Raw genomic sequence first — 13448 nt, 5'->3', positions numbered from 1 at the left:
TGTCTGTTGCTTTGTTTGCAAATATTTTCTCCCATTCTGAGGGTGGTCTTTTCATTTTGTTTATGGTTTCCTTTGCTGGGCAAAAGCTTTTAAGTTTCATTAGGCCCCATTTGTTTATTATTGTTTTATTTACGTTTCTCTAGGAGGTGGATCAAAAAGGATCTTGCTGTGATTTATGTCATAGAGTGTTCTGCCTATGTTTTCCTCTAAGAGTTTGATAGTGTCTGACCTTACATTTAGGTCTTTAATCCATTTTGAGTTTATTTTTGTGTATGGTGTTAGGGAGTGTTCTAATTTCATTCTTTTACAGGTAGCTGTCCAGTTTTCCCAGCACCACTTATTGAAGAGGCTGTCTTTTCTCCACTGTATACTCTTGCCTCCTTTATCAAAGATAAGGTGACCATATGTGCGTATTTATCTATGGGCTTTCTATCCTGTTCCATTGATCTATATATCTGTTTTTGTGCCAGTACTATATTAACTTGATTACCATAGCTTTGTAGTGTGATCTGAAGTCTGGGAGCCTCATTCCTCCAGCTCTGTTTTTCTATCTCAAGATTGCTTTGGCTATTTGGAGTGTTTGTGTTTCCATACAAATTGTAAAATTTTTTGTTCTATTTCTGTGAAAAATGCCATTGGCAATTTGATAGGGATTGCATTGAATCTGTAGATTGCTTTGGGTAGTATAGCCTTTTTCACAATGTGATTCATCCAATCCATGAACAAGGTATATCTCTCCATGTGTTTGTATCATCTTTAATTTCTTTCATCAGTGTCTTATAGTTTTCAGCATACAGGTCTTTTATCTTCTTAGGTTTATTCCTAGGTATTTTATTCTTTTTGCTGCAATGGTAAATGGGAGTGTTTCCTTAATTTCTGTTTCAGATTTTTCATCATTACTGTATAGGAATGCAAGAGATTTCTGTGCATTCATTTTGTATCCTGCAACTTTACCAAATTTATTGATTAGCTCTAGTAGTTTTCTGGTAGCATCTTTAGGGTTCTTTATGTATAGTATCATGTCATCTGCCAACAGTGACAGTTTTACTTCTTCTTTTCTGATTTGGATTCATTTTATTTCTTTTTCTTCTCTGATTGCCATGGCTAAGACTTCCAAAACTATGTTGAATAATAGCAGTGAGAATGGGCAACCTTGTCTTCTTCCTGATCTAAGAGGAAATGCTTTCAGTTTTTCACCATTGAGAATGATGTTGGCTGTGGGTTTGTCACATATGGCCTTTATTATGTTGAGGTAGTTTCCCTCTATGCCCACTTTCTGGAGAGTTTTTATCATAAATGGGTGTTGAATTTTGTCAAAAGCTTTTTCTGTATCTATTGACATGATCATATGTTTTTTATCCTTCAATTTGTTAATATGGTGTATCACATTGATTGATTTGCATATATTGAAGAATCCTTGTATTCCTGGGATAAACCCCACTTGATCATGGTGTATGATCCTTTTAATGTGCTGTTGGATTCTGTTTGCTAGAATTTTGTTGAAGATTTTTGCATCTATATTCATCAGTGATATTGGCCTGTAGTTTTTTTTGTTGTTGTTACATCTTTGTCTGGTTTTGGTATCAGGGTGATGGTGGCATCCTAGAATGAGTTTGGGAGTGTTCCTCCCTCTGCTATACTTTGGAAGAGTTTGAGAGGGATAGATGTTAGCTGTCCTCTAAGTGCTTGATAGATTTCACCTGTGAAGCCATCTGATCCTGGTCTTTTGTTTGTTGGAACATTTTAAATCACAGTTTCAATTTCAGTGCTTGTGATTGGTCTGTTTATATTTTCTATTTCTTCCTGGTTCAGTCTGGGAAGGTTGTGCTTTTCTAAGAATTTGTGCATTTCTTCCAGATTGTCCATTGTATTGGCATGTAGTTGCTTGTAGTAATCTCTCCTGATCCTTTGTGTTTCTGCAATGTCGATTGTTACTTCCCCTTTTTCATTTCTAATTGGATTGATTTGAGTCTTCTCCCTTTTTTTCATGATGAGTCTGGCTAATGGTTTATCAATTTTGTTTATCTTCTCAGAGAACCAGCTTTTAGTTTTATGGATCTTTGCTATTTTATCCTTCATTTCTTTTTCATTTATTTCTGATCTGATGTTTATGATTCCTTTCCTTCTGCTAACTTTGGGGTTTTTTTGTTCTTCTTTCTCTAATTGCTTTAGGTGTAAGGTTAGGTTGTTTATTTGAGATGTTTTTTGTTTTTTAAGGTAGGGTTGTATTGATATAAACTTTGCTCTTAGAACTGCTTTTGCAGTATCCCATAGGTTTTGGGTTGTCGTGTTTTTATTGTCATTTGTTTCTAGGTATTTTTTGATTTTCTCTTTGATTTCTTCAGTGATCTCTTGGTTATTAAGTAGTGTGTTGTTTAGCCTCCATGTGTTTGTATATCTTACAGATTTTTTTTTTACTGTAATTGATATCTAGTCTCATAGTGTGTGGTCAGAAAAGATACTTGATATGATTTCAATTTTCTTAAATTTACCAAGGCTTGATTTGTGACCCAAGATATGATCTATCCTGGAGAATGTTCCATGAGCACTTGAGAAGAAAGTGTATTCTATTGTCTTTGGATGGAATGTCCTATAAATATCAATTAAATCCATCTTGCTTAATGTATAATATAAAGCTTGTGTTTCCTTATTTATTTTCATTTTGGATGATCTGTCCACTGGTGAAAGTGGGGTGTTAAAGTCCCCTACTATGGTTGTGTTATTGTTGATTTCACCTTTTATGGCTGTTAGTATTTGCCTTATATATGGAGGTGATCCTATGTTGGGTGCATATATATTTACAATTGTTATATCTTCTTCTTGGATTGATCCCTTGATCATTGTGTAGTGTCCTTCTTTGTCTCTTGTAATAGTCCTTATTTTAAAGTCTATTTTGTCTGATATGAGAATTGCTACTCCAGTTTTCTTTTGATTTCCATTTGCATGGAATATCTTTTTCTATCCCCTCACTTTCAGTCTGTATGTGTCCCTAGGTCTGAAGTGGGTCTCTTGTAGACAGCATATATATTGGTCTTATTTTTGTATCTGTTCAGTCAGTCTGTGTCTTTTGGTTGGAGCATTTAGTCCATTTACATTTAAGGTACATTTACATTTACATTTATCGATATGTATGTGCGTGTTACCATTTTGTTAATTGTTTTCAGTTTGTTTTTGTAAGTCTTTTCCTTCTCTTGTGTTTCCTGCCTAGAGAAGTTCTTTTAGCGTTTGTTGTAAAAATGGTTTTGTGGTGCTGAATTCTCTTAGCTTTTGCTTGTCTGTAAAGGTTGTAATTTCTCCATCGAATCTGAATGAGATCCTTGCGGGGTAGAGTAATCTCGGTTGTAGGTTTTTCCCTTTCATCACTTTAGATATGTCCTGCTACTCCCTCTGCTTGCAGAGTTTCTGGTGAAAGATCAGCTGTTAACCTTATGTGGATTCCCTTGTATGTTATTTGTTGCTTTTCCCTTGCTGCTTTTAATAGTTTTTCTTTGTATTTAGTTTTTTTTTTTTTTTTTTTTTTTGCGGTATGCGGGCCTCTCACTGCCGCGGCCTCTCCCGCCGCAGAGCACAGGCTCCGGACGCGCAGGCCCAGCGGCCATGGCTCACGGGCTCAGCCGCTCCACGGCACGTGGGATCTTCCCGGACCAGGGCACGAACCCGTGTCTCCTGCATCGGCAGGCGGACTCCCAACCACTGCGCCACCAGGGAAGCCCTGTATTTAGTTTTTGATAGTTTGTTTAATATTTGTTTTGCTGTGTTTTTCCTTGTGTTTATCCTGTATGGGACTCTCTGTGCTTCCTGGACTTGGGTGGCTCTTTCTGTTCTCATGTTAGGGAAGTTTTCAACTATAATCTCTTCAAATATTTTCTCGGACCCTTTCTTTTTCTCTTCTTCTTCTGGGAGCCCTATAATTTGAATGTTGGTGCATTTAATGTTGTCCCAGGTGTCTCTGACACTGCCCTCAATTCTTTTTATTTGCTTTTCTTTATTCTGCTCTGTGGCAGTTATTTCCATTATTTTATCTTCCAGGTCACTTATCTGTTCTTCTCCCTCAGTTATTCTGCTATTGATTCCTTCTAGAGAATTTTTAATTTCATTTACTGTGTTGTTCATCACTGTTTGCTCTTTAGGTCTTCTGTGTCCTTGTTAATCGTTTCTTGTATTTCCTCCATTCTATTTCCAAGATTTTGGATCATCTTTACTACCATTATTCTGAATTCTTTTTCAGTTAGACTGCCTGTTTCCTCTTCATTTGTTAGGTCTGGTAGGTTTTTACCTTGCTCCTTCATCTGCTGCATATTTCTGTCTTCTCATTTTGTTTAATTTACTGTGTTTGGGGTCTCCTCTTCACAGGCTGTGCGTTCTTTGTTCTTGTTGTTTTTGGTGTCTGCCCCCAATGGTGAGGTTGGTTCAGTGTGTTGTGTAGGCTTCCTGGTGGAGGGGACTCATGCCTGTGTTCTGGTAGGTGGGCCTGGATCTTCTGGTGGGCAGGGCTGTGTCTGGTGGCGTGTTTTGGCATGTCTGTGAACTTAGTGTGAGTTTAAGCAGCCCTTATGCTAATGCGTGTGGTTGTTTTTTTGTCCTACTAGTTGTTCGGCATGGGGCATCTAGCACTGGAGCTTGCTGGCCATTGGGTGTATCTGGGTCTTAGTGTTGAGACGGAGATCTCTGGGAGAACTCTCACCAATTGATATTACGTGGGGCTGGGAGGTCTCTGGTGGTCCAATGTCCTGGACTTGGCTCTCCCACCTTGGAGGCTCTGGCCTGACATCCGGCCAGAGCACCAAGACCCTGCCAGGCCCACGGCTTGGAAGAAAAGGAAGAAAAAAAAGGCGGGGAAAGAAAAATAGATAGAATCCCAAACCAAATAGTAAAAGCAAAACTAGACAAAATCAGAAAGTAACGTATACACACACACACACACACACACACACACACACACACACTCATAAAAAGAAATAATAATTTAAAAAAGAACAGTCAGAACCCTAGGACAAACGGTAAAAGCAAACCTAAACAGACAAAACCACACAAAGAAAGATATGCTTACACACTCACAAAAAGAGAAACAAGGGGGAAAAAAAAATAAATAAGAAATTAAAAAAAGAAGACAGCAACCAAACCAATAAACAAATTCACTGATGATAACAAGCACTAAAAACTAAACTGAGAGAAACATAAAATCCAGAAACAAATCAGATGCAGAAAGCAAACCCCAGGTCTACAGTTGCTCCCAAAGTCCACTGCCTCAGTTTTGGGAACATTCGTTGTGTATTCAGGTATTTCATAGATGCAGGGTTCATCAGCTTGATTGTGGGGATTTAATTTGCTGCTCCTGAGGCTGCACGGAGAAATTTCCCTTTCTCTTCTTTGTTCACACAGCTCCTGGGGTTCACCTTTGGTTTTGGCCCCGCCTCTGCATGTAGGTCACCCTCAGGCATCTGTTCCCTGGCCAGACAGGAGGGGGTTAAAACAGAGACTGATTAGGGGTCTCTTGCTTACTCAGGCCAGGGAGAAAGAGGGTACAATAGTCATAATTGGAATGTGGGGCAAGCCTGTGGTGGCACAGGCTGGCATGACATTGCAACAGCCTGAGGCGCACTGTGTGTTCTCCTAGGGAAGTTGTCCTTGGATCTTGGGACCCTGGCAGTGGCTGGCTTCACGGGCTTCTGGGGGGGGTTAGTGACCTGTGCTTGCACACAGGATTTTTGGTGGCAGCGGCAGCAGCGTTAGCATTCCGTGCCCGTCTCTGGGGTCCAAGCTGTTAGCCACAGCTCGCGCCTGTCTCTGGAGCTCGTTTAGGTGGTACACTGCCTTCTGTGGGCACACAGGGAAGGAGTCCTCTCTCCTCATGCACCCTGAAACAATGGTCTCTTGTCTCTTCAGCAGGTCCAGACTTTCCCTGACTCCGTCCTGGCTAGCTGTGGTGCACTGGCCCCCTTTAGGCTGTCTTCTCGCAGACAACCCCAGTCCTCTCCCTGGGGTCTGAGCTCCAAGCCTGAGCCTCAGCTCCCAGCCCCCAACCCACCCCGGTGGGTGAGCAGACAAGCCTCTCGGGCTGGTGAGTGCTGGTCAGCAGTGATCCTCTGTGAGGGAATCTCTCCACTTTGCCCACTGCACCCCTGTTGCTGCGCTCTCTTCCATGGCTCTGAAGCTTCCTCCAACGTCACCCCACGTCTCTGCCAGTGAAGGGGCTTCCTAGTGTGTGGAAACCTTTCCTCCTTCACAGCTCCCTCCCAGAGGGGCAGGTCCTGTCCCTATTCTTTTGTCTTTGTGTTTTGTTTTTTCTTTTGCCCTTCCCAGGTACGTGGGGATTTTTTTGCCTTTTGGGAAGTCTGAGGTCTTCTGCCAGCGTTCAATAGGTGTTCTGTAGGAGTTGTTCCACATGTAGATGTATTTTTGATGTATTTGTGGGGAGGAAGGTGATCTCCACGTCTTACTCCTCTGCCATCTTGAAGGTCTCCCTGGCATGTATTCTTTTAATTACCACTGACACTATATGCTACAACTTAGCTCCATTAAGCTGAATATTATGAAGTTTGGGTGATTGTAATTTTTTTCAGAATGAGCTTGAAAAGGATAGGTGCAGGAAGGATGAGGAATAAAAGCATGATAAAACTGCTTTAACATCCTTTAGAAGGGCATTAGAAATTAAACTCCTTGGAATTGAGAGTTATGGGCAGATTTATCTACCTATGCATCCCACCCAAACCAGCCAACATTTATTAGGATCTAGGCACTGTGCTAGGCACTGTGCTTCATGCTAAGGTTGAAAAGATGACTAAGACTTTCTGTCTGGAAGAATCAAGAAATGTTAGTTCATTTTGATCACTAGTGTTTTGTAAATTATTGGGCAAATAGTGACCATAGTTTTCACATAGAAATTGCATAGGAGATAATCAATTTGGAAAAGCCTTTAAAAATGATATATGTTGGTCACAACAATTTAAAAATATATATACTTCAACATGAAAGGATACGAATATATTTAAGAATTTATATTCTTACTGTTTAGCTTGTTAGTTTTGATTTTATAATTTGAGTATAAATATTCATGACAATGTGCACATTTTATTTGATTTTAAGAATTAGTTATGTGATTACATACATTTTTACGTATTGACAAATCATGATATTTTATTTGCAAATCTCATTTTAGAGAGCACTAATATCTATATCCTGAGCCAAATGAGGCAATAAGAAAATATATTTTTATATTATGTCCTCATAAGGGAGTTGATTATATTCAGAATATAGGATATTATCATTAACAACAGTTGTACTGATAATACCTTATATTAGTTAGCACCAGAGTGTACAGAACATTTCAGCATTCATTCTCATTTGACTTTCATAGCAGCCTGAATAGGCAGAATATGAGACTTATCTTCATTTAAATTGAAAAAAAAGAATTAGAAAGATTGTGCTGTGCTCCATATGGAGAGTAATGGGAATATAGTACCATTATTGACATTTCTTTGCATTTATTTAGAGTATAGTTTATATTTTTATTTTGTAGATGAAAATGAACTGTTACCTGTAAGCTCAGGATGTACAATAGAAGATCATGTGATTGCGGGCAGTGTAGAAGAATTTCGTAAAGACTTCATTTCAAGAATATGGCTTACCTACAGGGAAGAGTTTCCTCCAATAGAAGGCTCAGCTTTGACCACAGACTGTGGTTGGGGCTGTACACTAAGAACTGGCCAGATGCTGTTGGCTCAAGGACTCGTACTACACTTCCTTGGTAGAGGTAAATCAAATCTCTGGTTTTGGGGGGTTTTGTTATTGTTACTTTTTTTAAAATTTGAACTCTAGCTTGCAAACTGAATAAAATTCCCTGATGTTAATTTCCTGAGTCCCGTATGTCTTCTAAAGTTGTAACTAATCTAGCATGTAACATCTTTGTTGGACTGGGCCATTCACCTTTCAAACATACAGGTTAAACATAAGTATTATTCATGACTACCACTATGAATTAATTAAGTTCAAATTTTAGTAGTCTTTGGATTTTTTGTTGCTGTTATCATTTAGTTCTTTTTGATTGAACTCTGGATTATCTCCAGTTTAGTAAATTCTGGGCAGGTCAACAGCAGTGACTTTGAGCAGAAAATTATTGAGCAGTTAATGTTTTTACATTATTTAGATCTTAAGAAATTTTACAGTTTTATGCTTTAAAATTATTTTTATCTTTATAAATGTGATTATAATCAGTTAAATTGATTAGGGCATTTTCTTAATAAGGTCATCATGCTTAAACTTTTAGACTCTCAGAAATGTCATTGATACTAACTTACATATATCTGTTTTTTCCAATGTGTCACCTTTCTTACCATTTCTATTAGTTCATTTTTTTTTTTTTCCGCTATGTGGGCCTCTCACTGTTGTGGCCTCTCCCATTGCAGAGCGCAGGCTCAGTGTCCATGGCTCACGGGCCCAGCCGCTCCGCGGCATGTGGGATCTTCCCAGACCAGGGCACGAACCCGTGTCCCCTGCATCAGCAGGCGGATTCTCAACCACTGCGCCACCAGGGAAGCCATCTATTAGTTCATTTTTATATAATATATACATTTGTAGGAGGATTTTAGTTTACCATTTTAGGCTATCATATCTGGTTATTACTAAGCGTCATATATATATATTTAAATTGTATGGTTGGGTATTATTTACTTCAATAACCTTTTGTATTATTTAAATAATGTTACTGTGCCATGTTTTTTTTTTTAAATTTATTTATTTATTTATTTATTTATTTATTTTGGGCTGTGTTGGGTCTTCGTTTCTGGGCCAGGGCTTTCTCTAGTTGTGGCAAGCAGGGGCCACTCTTCATCACGGTGCCTGGGCCTCTCACTGTCGTGGCCTCTCTTGTTGAGGAGCACAGGCTCCAGACGTGCAGGCTCAGTAGTTTCGGCGCACAGGCCTAGTTGCTCCGTGGCATGTGGGATCTTCCCAGACCAGGGCTCGAACCCGTGTCCCCTGCATTAGCAGGCAGATTCTCAACCACTGTGCCACCAGGGAAGCCCCTCGTTATATTTTTTTAAGTGTCAGACAATTTTCTGCAATGCATGGCTAATATTTAATAACCTTTTTGTAGGGATTATTGATGAGATCATTTGGAGAGAATGTTTATTCAAGAGCAGTGTGAATATTGCAAGGAAAAGGAATTTTTCAGCTTTTTCTGGGTTGATTTATTTATAGTCTCATGCAATCATGGACAAGAATTGGAATACTTTTCACACTCCTGACTAGGTCTCTGAATCTGTGACTCATTTTGTTAGCTTGAAATTATATGAATGTTTGGGGACTGTTGTGTTATTGAAAACAGTGAGGTAGTGATATAATTGATTTTGGTGGGGGATCTTTGATCTCTAATGACTTCATTTATTAACTTCATTTACTAGAGAATTGATGTTACTCCCTAAATAATAAAGTTATTTTGAAAGGACTGTATGAGAAAAAAAAACACCTTGTAAAGAAATATTAAACTTCCAGGTCAAACTTCTATTTTAACGTATAACCAAAACAAAATCCACTTTTTGAAGTTAAACTCTCATAAATACTATGATTATTAGTTGAATATGTTTATTGTGACTTTGGGTAGTCAAGATTGGATGTCTGGTGAGCAGTACTGGTAATGGAATACGAAAGTCTTTATTCCACCTTAGCACTGTCAAAAAAAAGAAAAGAAAGAAAAACATATTCCAGAATTGTCCATTTGTACCTAAGTTTACTATTTTTTCTCTTTCATTTTGGTAATTTTTTTCCTGATTATATGTAGTATATCCCCATTTAAAAAATTGTAGAAACTACAGAAAAGTCCAGAGTATAATATTTCAACTCAAAAGTAAATATCATTGGTATATTGGCATGTTTCCTCTGCTTGTATGTTTGTTTTTTTATACAGCTTTATTTAGATACAATCAACATACCATAATTTCACTCATTTAAAGTGAACAACAATTCAGTGGTTTTTAGTATATTTATAGAGTTCTACAATTATCCCCATAATCTAATTTTAGGACATTTTCATCTTCCCCCAAAGAAACCTCATACCCATTAGCAGTCATTCCCAATAGCAACCATTAATCTACTTTCTGTCACTATAAATTTGCCTATTTCTGACTTTGCTATTTTAGTTTAGTAACCCATATGACTTTAAATGCTACATACTTATTTTAGTAGAATTGTTGAAGTCTAACTATTTAAAATATCTGAACACCTTGCTTTGGAACTGCTATAGCTTGGACCTGGCCTGATGCTTTGAACATTGAAAATTCAGACTCTGATTCATGGACTTACAACACTGTAAAAAAATTTACTGCATCATTTGAAGCATCGCTTTCAGCGGAAAGAGAACTCAAAACCCCAACAATTTCTCTGAAGGAAACAATCGGGAGATATTCTGATGATCGTGAAATGCAAAATGAAATTTATCACAGGAAAATCATCTCTTGGTTTGGTGATTCCCCCTTGGCTCTCTTTGGTTTACATCAACTAATAGAATATGGAAAGAAGTCTGGGAAAAAAGCTGGAGATTGGTATGGACCAGCTGTGGTTGCTCACATTTTAAGGTAAAATTGTTTTAAAATCTTTCATCTTGTGACAGAGGTCCTCAGGCCCAGAGATAGTGATTTTTGCAGTGCATATATATTATTGGAACTTTTAAAGTCTAACTGTATGAGAATATTCATAAAATAGCTTTCATTTACTGTTAGGGAAAAAACAAGACATATTGTGATTCTAGTTACATTTAATTTATCTACTGACAAATTTTTCTTCTTTTGCTAATAGGTATGGTATCCAAGGTCTCTTTCTAACCAGGTTTTCATTAGACTACCTTATTGAAATGTTCTAAAAACTAACAACTCTTTCAACCTTGGAACATGCATAACATAATAGTTTTTTTTTTAATAATGTAACCTGGGGCCTGTAATGTACTGATAGTGTAATGAAGTGTCAAGAGCTAAAATTGATGTTTTCAGCATTTCTTTGCACACATCAATTCTTGTGAATTGTAAATGTATGGGACTATTAATATTATAATTATATCATAGTAAAATAAAGTGTCTGTGACATTCAGAGTAGTTAGAAAAAAGTTGAAAGTCAGATTTCACTATACCTCAGCTTTTTATGTGCCAATTATTTGGATGCTACTTAAGTTTTTAAACAAATTGTCTTATTTATTGTGTCCCACTATTATTATTAACTGAATCATTAATATTGTCATCCAAGTATAGCATGTTATAGTAAATTTAGTCTATTTAGAATAATATACAAAATCCAAATTAGTACAAAGGTTTTTTTTGCTTATTAACAGGCTTTTATATTTTATAGGTCAGATGCTTATAGTTGAAAAAGTAGTTGCCTAATATTATTAAATGGATTGTTAATAATTTCAAGTCCAGCTTGGTATGACATGTATAAAAACATAATCATAAAAGCATGGTTTCTACTCTTCAAGATGTTATGTTCTGTATCCCAGGGATCAGAACACTTTTTCTATAAAAGGCCTAATGGTAAATAGTTTAGGCTTTGCAGGCTATATAAGGGCTCTATTGCTCATTTTGCTCTTTTTTTTCTTTTTTTGTTTTACAGTTGTTGAAAACTAAAGTCCATTCTTAGCTTTCAGGCTGTACAAAAACAGGCCACAGGTCATGCTTGGACTATGGGCCATAGTTTTCCCATCCCTCTTTTATATTAGCACATACTAATATGTGGTAATATAACATGCATAATAAGGCATGTTAAGTTAAAAAATTATAAAGATACAGTTAAATAAAAGTATTTTTCCACAGTTTGTGTAATTACCTTTTACATATATTGTTGTGATTTTTCTTTAACTTCATGTGCACCATTGAGAATATTATACTCACTTGGAAATATTTTTCAATTTGCAGTTTTCCTTATAGAATTCTAAGACTTGAAAGTAGGAAATTCATTTGTTCAGGTCATAGAGGTTTTTGAATGAAGGAAAAAAGTCATGCTATTGTTTAAAGAAAAGAAAAAATCTTTCATAAGTGTACCAGAGGACAATCATACTTTGCTATTCAGTAGTGTAAGTTAATATGAAGCAAACCTTGAAGCATATTGTAATACCACTGGGTAGAAAACATTTAATATAGCCAGGTGAGTTTGAGAGAAAAAATTCTTTTTGTGGGGGCAGTGTGGGGTTCACACCTTTGTACCCAAGAATTTTAAAATATGTCTTTTATACTTATGTTTTAATGTTTTGTGAGTAATTTAGTGTAATATTCTACTTTGAAAAAGTTGACTTGATTTTTTTTTTTTTTTTTTTTTTTTTTTTCGGTATGCGGGCCTCTCACTGTTGTGGCCTCTCCCGTTGCGGAGCACAGGCTCCGGACGCACAGGCTCAGCGGCCATGGCTCACGGGCCCAGCCGCTCCGCGGCATGTGGGATCCTCCCGGACGGAGGCACGAACCCGTGTCCCCTGCATCGGCAGGCGGATTCTCAACCACTGCGCCACCAGGGAAGCCCTGACTTGATTTTTGATACCATTCAGATGATAGTTTTGAAAGCAGACGCTATCGTTTAAATAGGAAAGTCAAGGAGATGATGTCTTTCTTTTCCCTTAAATTAAATCTTTTGTTATTAACTGGAAATCTTTGTTAGGATTTTAAAGGATAATGCTTGTTATTTTCTTAGAAAAGCAGTTGAAGAAGCAAGACACCCAGATTTACAAGGAATAACTATTTATGTTGCACAAGATTGTACAGGTGAGGAGTGTATTATATAATTCTTTCTATCCATTTATTTGGTCAGACCTTTTTAAAATTTTAGGTATAATTGATATATAACATTATACTAGTTTCAGATGTATAACATAATGATTCAATATTTGTATATACTGTGAATGATCACCATAATTAGTCTAGTTAGCATCCGTCACCATACATAGTTAGAAAATTTTTTTTCTTGTGATGAGAACTTTCAAATATACAATACAGTATTATTAACTATAGTGCCAATCCCCATGCTGTACATTATATCCTTATGACTTATTTATCTTATAGCTGGCACTTGTACCTTTTAGTGTCCTTCACCCATTGTGTCCCCCCATCCCACTTCTGCCAGCCATCAGTCTGTTCTGTGTATGTGTGAGCTTGGTGTTTTGTTTATTCATTTTGTTTTGCTTTTTAGAGTCCACATATAAGTGAGATCATACAGTATGTGTCTTTCTCTGTCTGACTTATTTCACTTAGCATAACGCCCTCAGGGTCTATCCATGTTGTCACAAATGGCAAGATTTCATTCTTTTTTATGGCTAAATAATATTCCCCTGTATATACGTACCACATTTTCTTTATCCATTATCCATTGATGGGCACTTAGGTTGTTTCCATATTTTGGCTATTGTAACTAATGCTGTAGTGATTAAAGGGGTGCATTTATCTTTTTGAGATCGTGGTTTCGTTTTCTTCAGATAAATA

The 13448-nt window shown here is 37.2% G+C and overlaps 1 protein-coding gene across 4 annotated transcripts in view; it reads left to right on the top strand.

Annotated features, from left to right (window-relative positions):
* The window catches only part of ATG4C (autophagy related 4C cysteine peptidase), a 90862-nt gene that overhangs the window by 47290 nt on the left and 30124 nt on the right, over nucleotides 1-13448 (top strand). For all 4 annotated transcript variants that reach the window (XM_067006793.1, XM_059063948.2, XM_067006786.1 and 1 more), the window contains exons 4-6: nucleotides 7520-7753; nucleotides 10241-10571; nucleotides 12664-12734. In XM_067006793.1, coding sequence (XP_066862894.1) covers nucleotides 7520-7753; nucleotides 10241-10571; nucleotides 12664-12734 — 636 coding nt within the window. The remainder of the gene's footprint in view (nucleotides 1-7519; nucleotides 7754-10240; nucleotides 10572-12663; nucleotides 12735-13448) is intronic.

This window comes from Kogia breviceps, chromosome 1, assembly GCF_026419965.1.
Source record: "Kogia breviceps isolate mKogBre1 chromosome 1, mKogBre1 haplotype 1, whole genome shotgun sequence".
Lineage (NCBI taxonomy): Eukaryota > Metazoa > Chordata > Mammalia > Artiodactyla > Physeteridae > Kogia > Kogia breviceps.
This window is presented reverse-complemented; position numbering and strand designations above follow the sequence as displayed.